General features: G+C 46.0%; 1 protein-coding gene across 5 annotated transcripts in view; it reads left to right on the top strand.

Annotated features, from left to right (window-relative positions):
- The window catches only part of LOC119963825, an 83314-nt gene that overhangs the window by 35971 nt on the left and 32183 nt on the right, over window positions 1–15160 (top strand). For all 5 annotated transcript variants that reach the window (XM_038793146.1, XM_038793143.1, XM_038793142.1 and 2 more), the window contains exons 6-8: window positions 1017–1094; window positions 5944–5995; window positions 6286–6396. In XM_038793146.1, the coding sequence (XP_038649074.1) occupies window positions 1017–1094; window positions 5944–5995; window positions 6286–6396 (241 nt within the window). The remainder of the gene's footprint in view (window positions 1–1016; window positions 1095–5943; window positions 5996–6285; window positions 6397–15160) is intronic.

Raw genomic sequence — 15160 nt, 5'->3', positions numbered from 1 at the left:
CCGTCCTTGATGGAGACGAGTGTGTCCAAGAATGGAACTGAATTTGGAGAATAGTCCATGGTGAGTTTGATGGTGGGATGGAACTTATTGATGTCATCGTGTAGTCGTTTCAGTGATGTCTCGTCGTGGGTCCAAAGGAAAAAAATGTCATCGATGTATCTGGTGTATAGCATCGGTTGAAAGTCCTGTGTGGTGAGGAAGTCCTGTTCAAACTTGTGCATGAAGATGTTGGCATATTGAGGTGCAAATTTGGTCCCCATGGCTGTTCCGTGCGTCTGGATGAAGAATTTGTTGTCGAAGGTGAAGACGTTGTGGTCTAGAATGAAACGGATGAGTTGCAGAATTGCGTCTGGAGATTGGCAGTTGTCGGTGTTGAGGACTGAGGCTGTTGCAGCAATGCCGTCGTCATGGGGGATGCTGGTGTAGAGTGCCGAGACATCCATTGTGACGAGGAATGTTCCTGGTTCAACTGGTCCATGGGTGCTGAGTTTCTGTAGGAAGTCCGTCGTGTCGCGACAGAAGCTGGGTGTACCTTGTACGATGGGTTTCAAGATGCCCTCGATGTGGCCAGAGAGGTTCTCACACAGGGTCCCATTGCCTGAAACGATAGGACGGCCTGGTGTGTTGGCCTTGTGTATTTTCGGGAGGCAGTAGAGATCTCCAATGCGGGGATTACGTGGGATGAGAGCACGTAGGGTGTTCTGAAGGTCTGGTTAAATTTCTCGGCTGAAGGATCATTTTTTTGCTATATATGTATGTAAGTTAGGTATGCTATACTTTCCAGAGAATGTCGCAATGTATGATTAAAATCAAAATCCTGGATAAACTCAGCAGGTCTGGCAGTACCTGTGGAGAGAGAAGCAGAGTTTAATTAATTAATTTAATTAATCTTCTTCAGAACTGTTGCGAAGGGCAGTCAGATGGCTCTGCTTCTCTCTCTCCACGGACGCTACCAGATCTCCAGAATCCACAGTATTTTGTCTTTATTATGGAGAAATGTATGTTTTGTCTTCCAGGCAGCAGAGGACGCTCTTGCATGTTACAGGTACAAGAAGTGCTTAGACAGCTTCTACGGACCTTCTGCTATAGCACAGGTAAGCCAGCAGGGGAGGAAGGTGAGAAGTTATTTTGGTGTGGACAGTGGGACCTGGAGTCAGCCGTGTCTCAGTGGGTAACACTCTCATCTCAGAGTCAGAAGGTTGTGGGCTCAATAGTCACTCCATTTAAATAGTTATTCCATTTAAACAGCCACTCCATTTATTCTCCATCCCCAGTTGTCCTTGAGAAGGTGGTGGTCAGCTGCTTTCTTGGACTCTGGTCATAGAATTTACAGTGCAGAAGGAGGCCATTCGGCCCATCAAGTCTGCACTGGCCCTTACAAAGAGCACCCTACTGAAGCCCACGTATCTACCCCATCCCCATAACCCAGTAACCCCCACTTAACATTTTTTGGACACTAAGGGCAATTTAGCCTGGCCAATCCACCTACTTCTTTAGACTGTGTGCCATGTGCCAGTGAGGCTAGAAATAGGAAGATAGAGCAGCTAAACACGTGGCTAAACAGCTGGTGTAGGAGGGAGGGATTCCGTTATCTAGACCACTGGGAGCTCTTCCAGAGCAGGTGTGACCTGTATAAGAAGGACGGGTTGCATCTAAACTGGAGAGGCATAAATATCCTGGCCGCGAGGTTTGCTAGTGTCACACGGAGGGTTCAGACTAATATGGCAGGGGGGTGGGTACTGGAGCAATAGGTCAGAAGATGAAAAAATTGAGGGAGAACTAGGGAATAGGGCCAGTATGGCTCTGAGGAAGAGCAGACAGGGAGATGTTGCTGAAAACAGCGGGTCTGGTGACCTGAAGTGTATATGTTTTAATGCAAGAAGTATAACGGGTAAGGCAGATGAACTTAGAGCTTGGATTAGTACTTGGAACTATGATGTTGTTGCCACTACAGAGACCTGGTTGAGGAAAGGACAGGATTGCCAGCTAAACATTCCAGGATTTAGATGTTTCAGGCGGGATAGAGGGGGATATAAAAGGGGTGGAGGAGTTGCGCTACTGGTTAGGGAGAATATCACAGCTGTACTATGGGAGGACACCTCAGAGGGCAGTGAGGCTATATGGGTAGAGATCAGGAATAAGAAGGGTGCAGTCACATTGTTGGGGGTTTACTACAGGCCACCCAACAGCCAGCAGGAGATAGAGGAGCAGATAGATAGACAGATTTTGGAAAGGAGTAAAAGCAACAGGGTTGTTGTGATGGGAGACTTTAACTTACCCAATATTGACTGGGACTCACTTACTGCAAGGGGCCTGGACGGGGCAGAGTTTGTCAGGAGCATCCAGAAGGGCTTCTTCAAACAATATGTAGATAGTCCAACTAGGGAGGGGGCAGTACTGGACCTGGTATTGGGGAATGAGCCCGGCCAGGTGGTAGAAGTTTCTGTAGGAGCATTTCGGGAACAGTGATCACAATTCAGTAAGTTTTAAAGTGCTGGTGGACAAGGATAAGAGTGGTCCTAGGGTGAATGTGCTAAATTGGGGTAAGGCTAATTATAACAATATTAGGCAGGAACTAAAGAACCTAGATTGGGGGCGGATGTTTGAGGGTAAATCAACATCTGACATGTGGGAGGCTTTCAAATGTTAGTTGAAAGGAATTCAGGACCGGCATGTTCCTGTGCGGAAGAAGGATAAATACGGCAAATTTTGGGAACTTTGGATAACGAGAGATATTGTAGGCCTCGTCAAAAAGAAAAAGGAGGCATTTGTCAGGGCTAGAAGGCTGGGAACAGTCAAAGCCTGTGTGGAATATAAGGAAAGTAGGAAGGAACTTAATCAAGGAATCAGGAAGGCTAAAAGGGGTCACGAAAAGTCAAATAGGGTTAAGGAAAATCCCAAGGCTTTTTACATGTATATAAAAAGCAAGAGGGTAGCCAGGAAAAGGGTTGGCTCACTGAAGGACAGGGGAGGGAATCCATGTGTGGAGCCTGAGGAAATGGATGAGGTACTAAATGAATACTTTGCACCAGTCTTCACCAAAGAGAAGGAATTGGTGGAACTGCAGATAGCGATGAGGACTGTCAGAGAGATCTAGGTGTATAGGTCCACAGGTCAAAGAACAAAGAACAAAGAAATGTACAGCACAGGAACTGGCCCTTTAGCCCTCCAAGCCTGTGCCGACCATGCTGCCCGTCTAAACTAAAATCTTCTGCACTTCCGGGGTCCTCCATTGCAGTTTGATACTATAGTGCTGTGGGTTTGGGGTTATATGTAGGCCAGACCAGTTAAGGATGGAAACTTTCCTCGCCTAAAGGACATTAGTGAACCACATGGGGTTTATAGAACAATCATAATCTTAATTCACAAGACTCGTATTTTGTTGTAGGTTTATTAATTAATTGAGTTTAAATTCCTTCAGCTGCTATGCCTCTATTCCCATCCTATTCATGTATTTGTCAAGATGCCCCTTAAACATCACTATCGTCCCTGCCTCCACCACCTCCTCCAGCAGCGAGTTCCAGGCACCCACTACCCTCTGTGTAAAAAACTTGCCTCGTACATCTTGTTGCCCCTCGCACCTTAAACCTATGCCCTCTAGTAATTGACACCTCTACCCTGGGAAAAAGCCTCTGACTAAACACTCTCTCTATGCCCCTCATAATTTTGTAGACCTCTATCAGGTCATCCCTCACCTCCGTCGTTCCAGTGAGAACAAACCGAGTTTATTCAACCACATTGTACATCTTCTGCCACCTTGTTGCCCACTCAGTTTACCTGTCTGCAGTTTCTTTGAGTGCTTCTTACAAACTGTATCATCAGCAAACAGAGATAAATAATTGTTGGGTCCCTTTGTCTGGGTCATTAATCGTAGTCGGTCATAGATCATAAGGAGCCAAGGCCCCAGCATTGACCCTTGAGACACTCGACTCGACTGCCAATGTCAAAACATTCCATTTATTCCCCACTGACTGTTTCCTGTCCAGTAACCAATCCTCTATCCACGTTAATAGATGACCCCCACTCCCTCTTAACTGAACACCAGCCACTGGTGGGACTGGACATACCCAGGGATGGTAATGGAGGAAGGTGAGACATTGGTCGGCATGTATGATCCAACGAGCATGAAAATGTCACACTGCTGCTTGACTCGTCTGTGGGACGGCTCTCCCAGTCTGGGCACAAGTTCCCAGCCGTTAACGAGGACTTTGCAAGGTTGACTGAGCAGTACGCGACTTTATAGTATCTGCTGCTTAAATCAAAACCAGGCCATCATTCCGGGTGTAGTCTTGTTCAACTCCATTGCAGTTTGATACTATAGTGCTGTGGGTTTGGGGTTATATGTAGGCCAGACCAGTTAAGGATGGAAACTTTCCTCCCCTAAAGGACATTAGTGAACAACATGGGGTTTATAGAACAATCATACTCTTAATTCACGAGACTCGTATTTTGTTGTAGTTTATTAATTAATTATTAATTAATTGAGTTTAAATTCCTCCAGCTGCTATAGTGAAATTTCAACTACTCTCTTCAGGCCGTTATCTAGGCCTCTGGATTATTAGTCTAGTAACATTACTGCTCTGTTCCGCACCCTCATTAATATCTCCAGATGTGGCCCAGTGTCAAATTGTGTTTGTTAATTTTCCTGTGCGACATTTTCCCACCTTTGATTCCAGCCTGTGGTCTGTCTGTGTGGAGTTTACACGTTCTCCCCGTGTCTGTGTGGGTGGCTCTGGGTTCCTCCCACAGTCCAAAGATGTCAGGGGAAGAGATAGAATGGACAGGATAAAATTGTTCCCCTTGGTGGAGAATTCTAGAACCAGGCAACACAGATTTGAGATCAGAGGCAGAAGGTGTGGAGGGGGCATGAGGAAGAACTTTTTTTACACAAAGGGTAGTGGGAGTCTGGAATTCGCTGCCTGAGTTGGTGGTGGAGGCAGAGACCCTAAATTCCTCTAAAGTGCTGTAGGTTAGAGGGCTATGGGTCAGGTGCAGCAAGGTGGGATTAGAAAGGGCACCTGGATGTCCTCGGGCTAGTATGGACAAGATGGGCTGAATGGCCTCCTTCTGTGGTGTAACTTTTCTATGGTTCTATGTAAAGGTTAGGTGGATTGGTCATGCTAAATTACCACTTAGTTTGCGTGTGTCTGTGTTTTTTTAAAAATTCGTTCACGGGGTATGGGCGTCTGGGCCAGCATTTATTGCCCAACCCTGAAGACTTTTAAGAGTCAACCACATTGCTGTGGATCTGAAGTTACTTGTAGGCCAGACCAGGTGAGGACGGCAGATTCCCTAAAGGACATTAGTGAACCAGATGGGTTTTTAAACAACAATTGACAATAGTTTCACAGTCATCATTAGACTTTTAATTCCAGATTTTTATTGAATCCAAATTTATCCATCTGCCGTGGTGGGATTTGAACCCAGGTCCCCAGAGCATCACTCTGGGTCTCTGGTCCAGTGACAATACCATTACGCCACTGTGTGGCTATGCTTGATGTGGTGCCCCTCAAGCTATACACCCTTGGTGACAGATTAGCAGCCTGCCCCAGGAATAATTAGCTACAGCATTAAATGGAATACAGACCTATGCACTGTCAGGGTGGGGAAAGGTAGAGAGAAAGAGAAAGGTGCTGTATAAAGGCAAGTTATTTTAGTTATCAAAGAGTTGTATCTTTGGGAGATCCGAGTGGACACACTGCAACATGAATTGACGCTCAGCACTGCTTGATCTTAGTTTTCATGAGCGAAACTGAATGCAATATTTCACTCTTAGAGATATTTATAGTTTGCCTGTTTGTGTGTGATTAGATTTCTAAGTCATTACCTTCAAAGGAGAAAGAGAACAAAACTGGCAATTCTCTTTCTTCAGAATTTTGCTAGATAATCCAGATTTTCCTTTAAACCCCTGGATCAATAATCCATTATTCCCTGTCTTTACAGAACGAGAAATTTCCACCCGATGAATTTGTTCCTAATCCATGCCTGTTCACAGGTAAATAAGCAAGTTCACAGGTCATTACACACATCTGCAGGTATATAATACACACCAGTTCTCTGGACCTAGTCCATTTTATAATTAATATACGTCTTTGGATAACTAGTGCAGTAACATTGCCATTACCATACCCCGTGATATATTGGAAAGGGTTAACACTTGCATGCAGTATTTTTCTGAGCTGAACTTGGGTGTATTTGATGCAGGATTTAATTATCTTAATTAAATGGGTAATTTAATTTCCCATCGCCTTGAATTCTTCTCATTCTTCCCTTTGTCTCACCTAGCTCCAAATATTCCAAATTGCAATGAATATGTTAAGAAAACCTCAACGATGCCCCGGTTACCTGAAGGAGGCATTAGCAAGAAACTGGAAGAATGCACCATCTTCCCTGCAGGTTAGTGTTCTGCTGTCTTTCATATAGTTCATATAGCTGTACAAGTAAAGGTGTGGATAACACGGGAAAGAAGCCTTTCAGGGTCCTGGAATCATCAAGTGGTTACAGCATAGAACGAGGCCATTCAGCCCATCGTGTCGGAGCCAGCTTTCTGCGACACCAACTCAGATAGACCCTAGATAAAGGATCTGGATCGGCGCAGGCTGGGAGGGCCGAAGGGCCTGTTCCTGTGCTGTAATTTTCTTTGTCCTTTGTTCTAGATTTGTCCCATTGCACTCCATATCTTTTCTCCTCGGGCAAGGACCCAATTCCCCTTTGAAAGCCATGATTGAGTTTGCCTCCGCCACACTCTCACTCCAGATCCTAATGTTGCCGCTGGTTCTTTTGCCCATTATTATAAATGGGTTCTCCCCATCTACTCTGCCAAGATCTCTCATGGTTTGGGGTGCCTCACTCAGAAGACAGGGCTCCTTCTAAGCCACAGCTGAAGATTAAATCGCAATATTTAGAGACGGTCTGTGGGATTCTCCGTCGACGGAATCCGCCAGCAGCGCGCCCACACCTGCACGTTTCCCCATGACGTGGGATCGCCCACAATGGGAAACGCCATTGGCCAGCTGAGGGAACGGAGAATCCAGTGAGGGTGCGCCTTTCCGTAGAGCGGGGATGGTGGGACGGAGAATCCCGCCCCATGTATTTATTTAGCATCTTTAATTAAATAAAACCGCCCAAAGTGCACCACCGAGATGTTGTAAAAAACCATGGAAGAAGATGTGAGGCAAATGGCCAAAGGCTTGGCTCAGACAATGTCTGGAGCCATAAAGGAGGAGAGATAGGGCAGCACGGTGGCGCAGTGGTTAGCATTGCTGCCTCACGGTGCCGAGGTCCCAAGTTCCCGGCTCTGGGTCACTGTCCGTGTGGAGTTTGCACATTCTCCTGTGTTTGCGTGTGTTTCTCCCCCACAACCTAAAAATGTGCAGAGTAGGTGGATTGGCCACGCTAAATTGCCCCTTAATTGGAAAAAATGAATTGGGTGCTCTAAATTTATTTTTAAAAAGGGGAGAAAAATGGAGGGAGATATAGAGGTTTAGAACATAGAACAGTACAGCACAGAACAGGCCCTTCGGCCCTCAATGTTGTGCCGAGCAATGATCACCCTACTTAAACCCACATACCCGTAACCCAACAATCCCCCCATTAACCTTACACTACGGGCAATTTAGCATGGCCAATCCACCTAACCCGCACATCTTTGGACTGTGGGAGGAAACCGGAGCACCCGGAGGAAACCCACGCACACACGGGGAGGACGTGCAGACTCCACACAGATAGTGACCCAAGCCGGAATCGAACCTGAGACCCTGGAGCTGTGAAGCATTGATGCTAACCACCATGCTACCGTGAGGCCGTTTAACTAGAGAGTTCCCAAGCTTTTGGCTTTAGCAGCTGAAGGCACAGCCAGTAATAGTGGAGAGATTTAACTTTAGAGATGGTCAAAGGTGGCAGCACAGTGGCACAGTGGTTAGCATTGCTGCCTCACGGCGCCAAGGTCCCCGGTCCGCTCCCGGCTCTGGGTCACTGTCCGTGTGGAGTTTGCACATTCTCCCCGTGTTTGCGTGGATTTCGCCCCCACATCCCAAAGATGTGCAGGCTAGGTGGATTGGCCAGGCTAAATTGCCCCTTAATTGGAAAAAATGAATTGGGTACTCTAAATTTATTAAAAGAAAAGGGATGGTCAAAGGTCAGAATTGGGGAAACTCATTTTACCGAGATGTCGGGCTACAGAGGTAGGGAAGTGAGAGGCCATGGACATTTGAAAGCAAAGGTAAGAATGTTAAAAATGGGGAAATGGAGGTCAGCAAACACAGGGGTGATGAGTAATTGGGTTTATAGCAGCAGAGTTTTCAATTAGTGGAGGGTAGAACATGGAAAGCCAGCCACGTGTGTGTTCAAATAGTCAAATCTAGAAGTAACAGAAACATGGATGATACACAGTCAAGTGAATGTCAACATGGATTTCGACCGGGCGGCACGTGGCACCGTGGTTAGCACTGCTGCCTCACGGCGCTGAGGACCCTGAAAGGCTTCGAATCCCGGCCCTGGGTCACTGTCCGTGTGGAGTTTGCACATTCTCCCTGTGGGTTCCACTCCCACAACCCAAAAGATGTGCAGGGTAGGTGGATTGGCCATGCTAAATTGCCCCTTAATTGGAAAAAAAAATAATTGGGTACTCTAAATTTATTTTTAAAAAATATGGATTTAGACTAGTCCCCAATGCATTCTCACACCCATATGTTAGTGGTGCTGTCAATACATAGAGTTGACAACAGCGTCACCAGAAGGTACTGAATGGTGCTGCAGCATTGATGTAACAGACCAATTCAATCACATTTTGAATGAACCTTATTTTAGGCACGTTTTTGGAAGGATGTTAAATCCTTGGGGAAAGCAGTGAGGCGATTTACTGGGATGGAACCAGGGATGAGGGACTTCAGTTATGTGGAGGGAATAAAGAAGCTCGGATTGTTCTCCTTAGCAGGCAAGGTTAACCACAGAATTGTTGTGGTGCAGAAGATGGCCAGTTGCACCATCTGTCAGAACTGACTCCAAACAGGTGCAGTTCCCCTGCCTTTTCCCCAATCCCTACACATTGTTTCTATTCAAATAATCATCTAGTACCCTCTTGAATGCCTCAATTGAACCTGCCTCCACCACACTTCAAGGCAGTGCATCTAGACCCCAATCACTCGCTGGGTGAAGATGTTTTTTCTCACATCGCATTTGCTTCTTTTGCAAATCATTTCAATCTCTGCCCTGTTGTCCTTGATCCTTTTAAGAGCAGGAATAGTGTTCAGCCCCTTCATGATTTTGAACATCTTTATCAAATCTCCTCTCAGCCTCCTTCTCTCCAAGGAGAACAGTCCCAACTTCTCCAATCTATCCTGATAATAATAATCGCTTATTGTCACAAGTAGGCTTCAATGAAGTAACTGTGAAAGCCCCTAGTCGCCACATACCGGCGCCTGTTCAGGGAGACCAGTATGGGAATTAAACCCGCACTGCTGGCCTTGTTCTGCATTACAAGGCAGCTGTTTAGCCCAAAGTGCTACACCAGCCCGTAACTGAAGGTACTCATCCCTGGAACCATTCTTGGAAACCTCTCCTGTGCTCTCTCCAATGTGTTCACGTCCTTCCCATGGTGTGGTGCCCAAAACTTGCAACAATACTCCAGCTGTGGTCTAACCAGTGTCTTGTATAAGTTCAGCATACCCAGCATACTCTGGGCCCCTATTTTAAAAAGCCCAGACTGCCATATGCTTTATTAACTCTCTCTCCACCCGTCCTGCCACCTTCAAAGATTTATCCACATCTACACCCAGATCCCCCTGCTCCTCCACCCCCTTAAGAATTTTACCTCTTATTTTATATTGTCTCCCCATGTTCTTCCTCCCAAAATCTGACACTTCTCCGCATTGAACTTAACTTGTCTATGTTTTTTTGAAGTTCTACACCATCCGCTTCATTATTTAAAATACTTCCAAATTTTGTATCATCCACAAACTTTGAAATTGACCCCTGCACACCAAGATAAGATCATAATAACTAGGAGCAGGAAGTAGGCCACCTGGCCCTTCGAGCCTGCTCTGCCATTCAATTAGATCATGGCTGATCTTTTGTGGACTCAGCTCCACTTTCCCGCTCGAACACCATAACCCTTAATCCCTTTATTCTTCAAAAAACTATCTATCTTTATCTTAAAAACATTTAATGAATGAGCCTCAACTGCCTCACTGGGCAAGGAATTCCATAGATTCACAACCCTTTGGGTGAAGAAGTTCCTCCTAAACTCAGTCCTAAATCTACTTCCCCTTATTTTTGAGGCTATGCCCCTAGTTCTGCTTTCACCCGCCAGTGGAAACAACCTGCCCGCATCTATCCTATCTATTCCCTTCATAATTTTATATGTTTCTATAAGATTTCCCCCCCTTGCCGCATCCTTCTAAATTCCAACGAGTACAGTTCCATTCTACTCAACCTCTCCTCGTAATCCAACCCCTTCAGCTCTGGGATTAACCCATTGAATCTCCTCTGCACACCCTCCAACACCAGTACGTCCTTTCTCAGGTAAGGAGACCAAAACTGAACACAATACTCCAGGTGTGGCCTCACTAACACCTTATACAGTTGCAGCATAACCTCCCTAGTCTTAAATTCCATCCCTCTAGCAATGAAGGACAAAATTCCATTTGCCTTCTTAATCACCTGTTGCACTTGTAAACCAACCTTCTGTGACTCATGCACTAGCACACCCAGGTCCCTCTGCACAGCGGCATGTTTTAATATTTTATCATTTAAATAATAATCCCTTTGCTGTTATTCCTACCAAAATGGACAACCTCACATTTGTCAACATTGTATTCCATCTGCCCGACCCTATCCAAATCCCTCTGCAGACTCCAGTATCCTCTGCACTTTTTGCTTTACCACTCATCTTAGTGTCATCTGCAAACTTGGACACATTGCACTTGGCCCCCAACTCCAAATCATCTATGTAAATTATGAATAACTGTGGACCCAACACTGATCGCTGAGGGACACCACTAGCTACTGACTGCCAACCAGAGAAACACCCATTAATCCCCACTCTTTGCTTTCTATTAATTAACCAATTCTCTATCCATGCTACCACTTTACCCTTAATGCCATGCATCTTTATCTTTTGCAGCAACCTTTTGTGTGGCACCTTGTCAAAAACTTTCTGAAAATCCAGATATACCACATCCATTGGCTCCCCGTTATTTACCCTCAAAAAATTCCACAAAATTAGTTAGGCATCTGGGTCATTAATATACATCAGGAAAAGCAAAGATCCCAATACCAGCTCCTGGGGAACACCAATGCAAACCTCCAGCCTGAAAAATCTCCTTTGAACATTACCCTCTGCCCCTATTATTCAGCCAGTTTTGTATCCACGTTGGAAATGTGCCTTTTCTTCCATGAGCTATAACTTTTCTCACCAGTCTTGTGTGATACTTTGACACTTCCTGTTCCCTCCTCAAAAAAACTTCACGAAGTTAGTTAAAAATCCAAGCTGGTTCTTCCTAATCAACCCACATTTTGCCACGTGACTACTCATTGTATCCTGAATAATTGTTTCTGTAACTTACCCACCATTGATGTTAAATGGGCTGGTTGGTAAATGCCAGGCTTAGCCGTACAAACATTTTTTGGTCAAGGGAGTAGCTTGTCAGACCATTGCAGGAGGCAGTTAATAGTCAAAAAACCACACGTGTAGGCCACACCAGGTAAGAAGCCAGATTTATTTTCCCTAAAGCATATTCGTGAATCAGGTGGGTTTTTACAACAATCTGGCAGTTCCTGACTTTTATTCCAGGTTTATTTAATTCGCTGAATTTAAATCCCCCGAGTTGCCTGATGGGATCTGAACTCTTCAGATGACGGGATTTGCAGGTTAGGTGGGGTTACAGGGATAGGGTGGGGGAATAGGCTTGGTTAGGGTGCTATTTCAGAGGGTTGGTGCAGACTCGATGGGCCAAATGGCTCCTCCTGCACTGTAGGGGTTCTATGATTCTATGATTAGTCCAGCTCTCTGGATGACTAACCCAATAACATAATTGTGGTGTAATGGGTCAATGGAATTGCGATACTAATGAGTGACATAGACCATGATGCATCAGTACATCAGCAGTCATATCCTAAAATCTCAGGAGAGTGAATGGAACACCCGGTACTCAGGAGAAACTTAGCTAATCTGTAACCTATCTTATTTTTGGTGTTCATAATCCAATTTAAAGCAAGTGTCAGTCTAAAATTACAGCCTCTCTAGATAAGATAGGTCACGCAAAGCAGAAGCCAGCAACCATGCCGTGAGTACATGAAACGTAGCAGCAAAGGTGACCCAATTGAAAGCAGCATTCATGCCATCGATGGAACCACAGAGAGTGCAGACTGAAGAATTTACAAACCAGCAAAGGAGACAGCAAATGTCCGTACCCAGTGAGCAGTCATTACCTCTACCCCACCAGTTTGAAAGTCTCGAAGGCCCAAAATGAGAGTTATGGAGGAAGCACTTCCTCCAATATCGGGCTTTCATGGTAAAGAGCAGAAGCACCAGGTCAGTTTGTTTCTTTGTGCCATGGGCCTGGTAGCTAACGATGTCCTCCTAAGACACATAATTTAGCCCAAGGTAGAGCGGGCACACTTTAAACAAAGGCCCCAAAGATGAGGGGAATCAGTTGAATTAGTTCTTACGAACAAAGCATCCATTTTGAGATGCCTGTGCAAATGGTTGTCCGGCAGAGCAAGGGCCTCCCGGGCATTGACGTCTGTTGCATGTCTTGAGGTAATCCTTCAGGGTGCCTTTGATGTGCTTCCCTTGTCCCCTTCTTGTTCGGATACCTTCCTTGAGCTGGGTGAAGAAGATTTGCTTCTGTAATTGGGCCTCTGCCATCCTAAGCACATGGCCGGCCCAGTGGAGTTGGTTTTGGATAAGCATGGCCTCGATGCTGGTGTTCTTGGCTCCTTCAAGGATGCTGCTGTTAGTACATCTGTCCTCCCAGCTGTAGCAGAGAATCCGTCTCAGACAGCGTTGATGATACCTCTCCAGGGCCTTGAGTGGCGCCTGTATGTAGTCCAAGTTTCTGAGTCGTATAAAAGAGTTGGGAGGACGACTGCCTTGAACACAAGGATCCCGGTATCAGCACCGATATCGCGGTCACCGTAGACTCACATCCTTCGGTATCTGAACATGGCGCTCGCGGATTGGACACCATGTTGGACCTCCGTGGCGATGCCAGCCTGAGATGGGTGGTGACTCCCCAGGAAGGGGAAATGATCCATGTTTGGAGGGTTTCTTCGTTGATTTTGATGGAGAGAGAGCCAGATATTGCCCTGGGGTGGGTTGATAAAGAACTTGAGTCTTCTTGAGATTGAGGCTGACACTAATTCTTTGGGTGTGCTTCTGCGAAGGTGTAAGCATGGCTTGGAGATTCTCTTGCAGTGGAGTGGCGACGGCGATGTTATCCGCATGCTGAAGTTCCACGATGGATGTCAGTGCCATTTACTTTTTGGATTTCAGCCAGTTGAGGTTGAAACTTTTCCCATCCATCCTGTAGAAAATGCTCGCTTCGCTCAGAGGCTTGTTCTTGACTAGGTGAAGGATGGTGGTGATGAAGATGGTGGAAAGGATTGGGTGATAATGCATCCCTGCTTGACTCCAGTCTTGACCTCAAAGGTTTCTGTTTTATTTTTGTCCGGGTGGATTGTCAAAGGTATCTTGCCGTGGAAGAGTCCAAGGATGTTGGTGAATTCTCTGGACGGCTAGACTTTGACAGTATCTTCTGAAGCGTTTCCCAGTTGACAAAGTCGAAAGCCTGTGTCAGATCGATGAAGGCCATGTAGAATGGATGATAAATCATGTCCAGTGTTCCATGGTTTGGTCGGACACCACACTGGCATTTTGGAAGGAGTGTTTCAGAGATTGAGAGAAGGATATGGTGAGGATTCGGGCAATGACCCTCCTGGAGATAGAGAGCAAGGAGATTCCCTGGTAGTTCCCTCAGTTGTCTTTGTCTCCTTTCTTGAAGGTGGTGGTGATGACAGCATCCCTGAGGTCGGCAGGGATTTCTTCCCTGTCCCAGATTTTCAGGAGCAGCCGATGTAGTTGACGGGTGCTCTCTTCTTTCATCTTGAAAATCTCTGCTGGAATCCTGTCCATTCCTGCGGATTTTCCATTCTTTAAGTGTTTAATGGAGGCTTCGACTTGATCAAAGCACATCCTTGATGGGGTGTTGGGGAATTTCCTCGAACATGACCTCATCTCTGGTTGTATCGCGGTTTGGGAGTTCTTTGAAGTGTTTTATCCATCAAAGGCTGATATTTTCTGTCTCTCTCAAGTCCTTACTCCGCACCGATGTGAGGCCGAGGGTATTGGCTCCATTTATTGCCTTGATGGCAACGAAGAAGCCAAGGGTGTCACGCTTCTCGGGGGAGAGTTGCGGCTCCTTGGCTTTCTCAGTCCACCATTAGTTCTTGATTTCCCGAGTTCCTCTTTGTATCTTTGCCGTTTAATGAGTTCCCCTCGTTACCTTCTTGGTTATGTTGTTCTGCCAGGTGTGATTAGCTTTCTGCCTCTTGTCGATGAGATCTTGGATGGTGTGGTCGTTCTTGTTGAACCAATCTTGGTGATTCTTGGCCTTGTAGCCGACGGTTTCTTCACAGCTTGAGATGATGGCTGTCTTCAGCTCTTTCAAGTTTTCCTCCACTCCATTAGAATGGACACTTTGGAGATTTTGGAAAAGTCATTGTTGGAAGTTCACTAGCATGCGTGACTATTGAAGTCGCTCAATGTTGATTTTTTTTCCGAGCCGTTTCTTCATCGTCTGCGGCTCCTGGTGGAGTTTGATGGCCAGAGGAGTGGATGAGCCGGTGGTTCTCCAGTCACTTGCACTGATCATTGCTTTGGTGATGAGGGCATCCTTTTGGTCTTGGATTGGATGATGAAGACGACGATCATGTGCCAGTGCTTTGATCGTGGATGTCTACAGGGAAGTCTTGAGCTTGTCTTTTTGGAGGAACAGTGTCCTAATGATGACATGCTGGTGTTCCGCACAGGAGAACCCTGTTGGAACTGTAGTTCCCAACTCCTTCCTTTCCAATGGTTCCTTCCCAGAGTAGGAAGTCCTTTCCAACCCTGGCATTATAGCCCCCAAGGAGGATGATCTTATCTTCCTTAGGAATGTTG

The sequence above is a fragment of the Scyliorhinus canicula genome, chromosome 3, assembly GCF_902713615.1.
Source record: "Scyliorhinus canicula chromosome 3, sScyCan1.1, whole genome shotgun sequence".
In the NCBI taxonomy this organism is placed as follows: Eukaryota; Metazoa; Chordata; class Chondrichthyes; order Carcharhiniformes; family Scyliorhinidae; genus Scyliorhinus; species Scyliorhinus canicula.
The sequence above is the reverse complement of the archived record's forward strand: the minus strand, read 5'-3'. Positions and strand labels throughout refer to the sequence as shown.